Genomic DNA, 2701 nt, shown 5'->3' with positions numbered 1-2701 from the left:
CCCTGGTGCGCCATTTGAAACTTCCTCTACTTAGTTTTATGTAGACTATTTGTGGGAAAATCCTTAAGATTTTTATGCACTAGAAATTTGAATACGAACTTAAACAGGGTTCCTGTAAATTTGCTTTATACCATCTATTGATAGACTGAAACACTTTATGAACTAACCTGAAGAAATTCCAGTATCATTACCACAGCAGCAACTCAACATCTCTGGAAATCGTTGTGGCTGGTGCACAAACAGAATAAGCAATGGCCCATTATAACCACTGGTGGAGTCTTAAATATCTTTATTTAAATAGTAAAAATAAATATTCAGTAAGATTTAGCTAACCAAAGTACCACAGCTTTTTTTTTTTTTTTTGAAGCACAGATATCAAAGTAACATGAGTGCCACCTTCTGGTTTAGACATGAAAACACTTTGGGTTGTACATATCGCATTCAAAATTTCTAACTGAAGGGTGTAGTTTTCCTTTTTCTTTTTTTTTTTTTTTTTTAAATAATTAGAATGTTCATCTTCAACATTCACAGAATGTTGTAAGAACAAAAATAGTTAAACGCAAGAATTCAGTAAGACTTGCCTATCTTCAGTGCCTGGAGCAAAATATCTATATAAATGCTACACAAGTATTTTTCCCCCAATTTAACTTCACAGACATCAAATCCTACTAAAACACATGAATGACTATATTTTAAAGTAAGTATTTAAATGCAGTGGCTTGTAATACAAGAAGTAGTCCTGGAATCAATGTACTTTGGAGCATATTCTTCCAACTCTTTTCTACCCTAAAAAAATCCCTTGTTATTAATTGAGAGAGATGTGTGCATCCCCTATCCAGGAAGTGACAGAACCTAACAAAGGAAGGCTGAGAAATTCAGCAAATGTACTACTACAAGTGGCACAAAGAACTGCAGCCCATTTTATATTTGCTGCAACAGTCAAATCACAAAGTTGTTGAGAAAATATGGGTAAATTACAATCCATTTTGAGTTCAAGTCCACTTGCATATTACTAGCTTTGCAGGGATAAAAAAAGTTTGACTCCGTTTGTTTCATTTCACACAACACCCACAAAAGTATTATGTCAGAGTCATTTGATAACAGCTACCAAAGCTGTTTCAAAGCAACTGCAATTTAAGAAACAAATTTGCCCCAACGCAGGTGTTGCCCCCAGTGCAGATATAAATACAACTGCACCTTCTTTGTGCTTACAGTAGTAAAAATAATTTACCAAAAGCATTGGTTCTGGGTCTTATATTTCCCCACATTCAGTATGGGCTGGAAGTACACAAGTCTACATCCTGGGTGATACCGCGCTGTGTCAAAACTGTAATTCTGTATGGCATCGTGTCCCATGAACTTCTAAATTTTGACTCCCAACATTTCAGCTCTCTATGCCATTTCACGCTGCTATATGCCCACACAAAGCCTGCTTTTCTCCACAGGCTAAGAAGCCACTGCTAGATAACAGTGTAATTTCACAACTTCACACAGTTCTTCTGTATATTGACTTGCTGTCAGTTAGGATCATAATTCTCAAAGCTTCTGAAATACATATGGCAACTTACATATTTTTCTAAAATGCATAACCCTTTTGAACAAAAGCCATTCATGTGTTTGATGTCTCAGCATTTTCTCATTCAAATTATGAAGGCAGCCAGTAAGCGTACTTGTATCTCACAGCAGCGAGCACTTCCAGGAGGAGGACCATGTCTCTTTCCGCAGTTGCCATCCCCATACTTTCTTATTCTAAAGCAGCAACAGTTCATGAGGTATTCATCAGCACTTAATCAATTCCTTGTTTGTCAAAGGTTCTGCAATGACTTCATCACGCATGAACTGCTCCTGAAGACAGCAAGTAGAGTTGATTTTCATTAATTTGGGATCTCCCTCAAAAAACACCACATAACCATTTTGTTTTCTAGCCTGGGGTATAACGGGTATGAATCTGTCTCCCGAAACGTGAAAGCCATAACATGCCTACTAGATAAGAAAAACTACTAGGCTAGCTGACAGGGCCACCAGAGTCACACATAGATCTTAAGACCAGTGAGATTGCTTTGTCCGTGTTCCACCCCATGCTCACCAAGCCGGCATGTTTTAAAGCCCAAACGCGGCAGGACAAGGAGACCAGAAAAACAAGAGTTGAGGCAGGAGCCGTAGTTACAAGCAAAAGGACCACTAGCCCACACAAGCCTATCCCACGTTTACCAGGGGCTTTTAAAAGCTGCCACCGCGCCCTCCTCAGGGGATGGCGAACCGGAACTCGACTTGGCCGACCCGGCGCGGGGGGAAGCAGGCCGCAACCGTGTCCGACAGCCCCTTCCCCCCCCCCACCTGGTCGTAAATGACGCGCAGGATCAGGGAGCAGCTGGGGCAGGTGGCTACGTCCTCGCCGTTCTCCAGGTCCTCCTGCAAAAGCCCCGGGAAAGCAGTCACCGATCCGCCGCCTGCCCGACCCACAGGCACCCGCGGCCGGCGGAGGCGGGACCGCGGCCTAACGCTGTTCCCTCCCCCGCACCTCCCCGCCGCCGCCGCCTCGTCCCAGCCCGCCTGCCGTTACCCGCGTGATGAGGAAGCGGTCCCCGCAGGGGCACGGGTAGCTATAGGTCTTGGTCTCCTCGTCGTACTCGAAGTCCTCGATCTCCACCTCGTCGTGGAAGACCGACATGGCGGCGGGGGCAGAAACGGGACGAGGCGG

At 43.9% G+C, this 2701-nt stretch overlaps 1 protein-coding gene across 1 annotated transcript; it reads right to left on the bottom strand.

Annotated features, from left to right (window-relative positions):
• Positions 1-272: 272 nt before the first annotated feature.
• Positions 273-2675, bottom strand: DPH3 (diphthamide biosynthesis 3). Its single transcript, XM_030010563.2, has 3 exons — positions 2564-2675; positions 2338-2412; positions 273-1845 (listed from the first exon to the last, which is right to left on the bottom strand). Exons 1-3 carry the CDS (start codon positions 2669-2671, stop codon positions 1780-1782), a joined length of 249 nt encoding a protein of 82 aa, XP_029866423.1. The 5' UTR covers positions 2672-2675; the 3' UTR covers positions 273-1779.
• Between the last annotated feature and the right edge of the window lie 26 nt (positions 2676-2701).

Source organism: Aquila chrysaetos, chromosome 3, assembly GCF_900496995.4.
Source record: "Aquila chrysaetos chrysaetos chromosome 3, bAquChr1.4, whole genome shotgun sequence".
NCBI lineage: Eukaryota > Metazoa > Chordata > Aves > Accipitriformes > Accipitridae > Aquila > Aquila chrysaetos.
This window is presented reverse-complemented; position numbering and strand designations above follow the sequence as displayed.

Coding starts and splice junctions, on each gene's coding strand:
- DPH3 (XM_030010563.2), bottom strand. CDS start 2,671: ATGTCGGTCTTCCACGACGAGGTGGAGATCGAGGACTTCGAGTACGAC. Junction 2,413..2,563: donor ACCGCTTCCTCATCACGCGG/GTAACGGCAGGC, acceptor GGGCTTTTGCAG/GAGGACCTGGAGAACGGCGA. Junction 1,846..2,337: donor TGCGCGTCATTTACGACCAG/GTGGGGGGGGGG, acceptor TGCTGTCTTCAG/GAGCAGTTCATGCGTGATGA.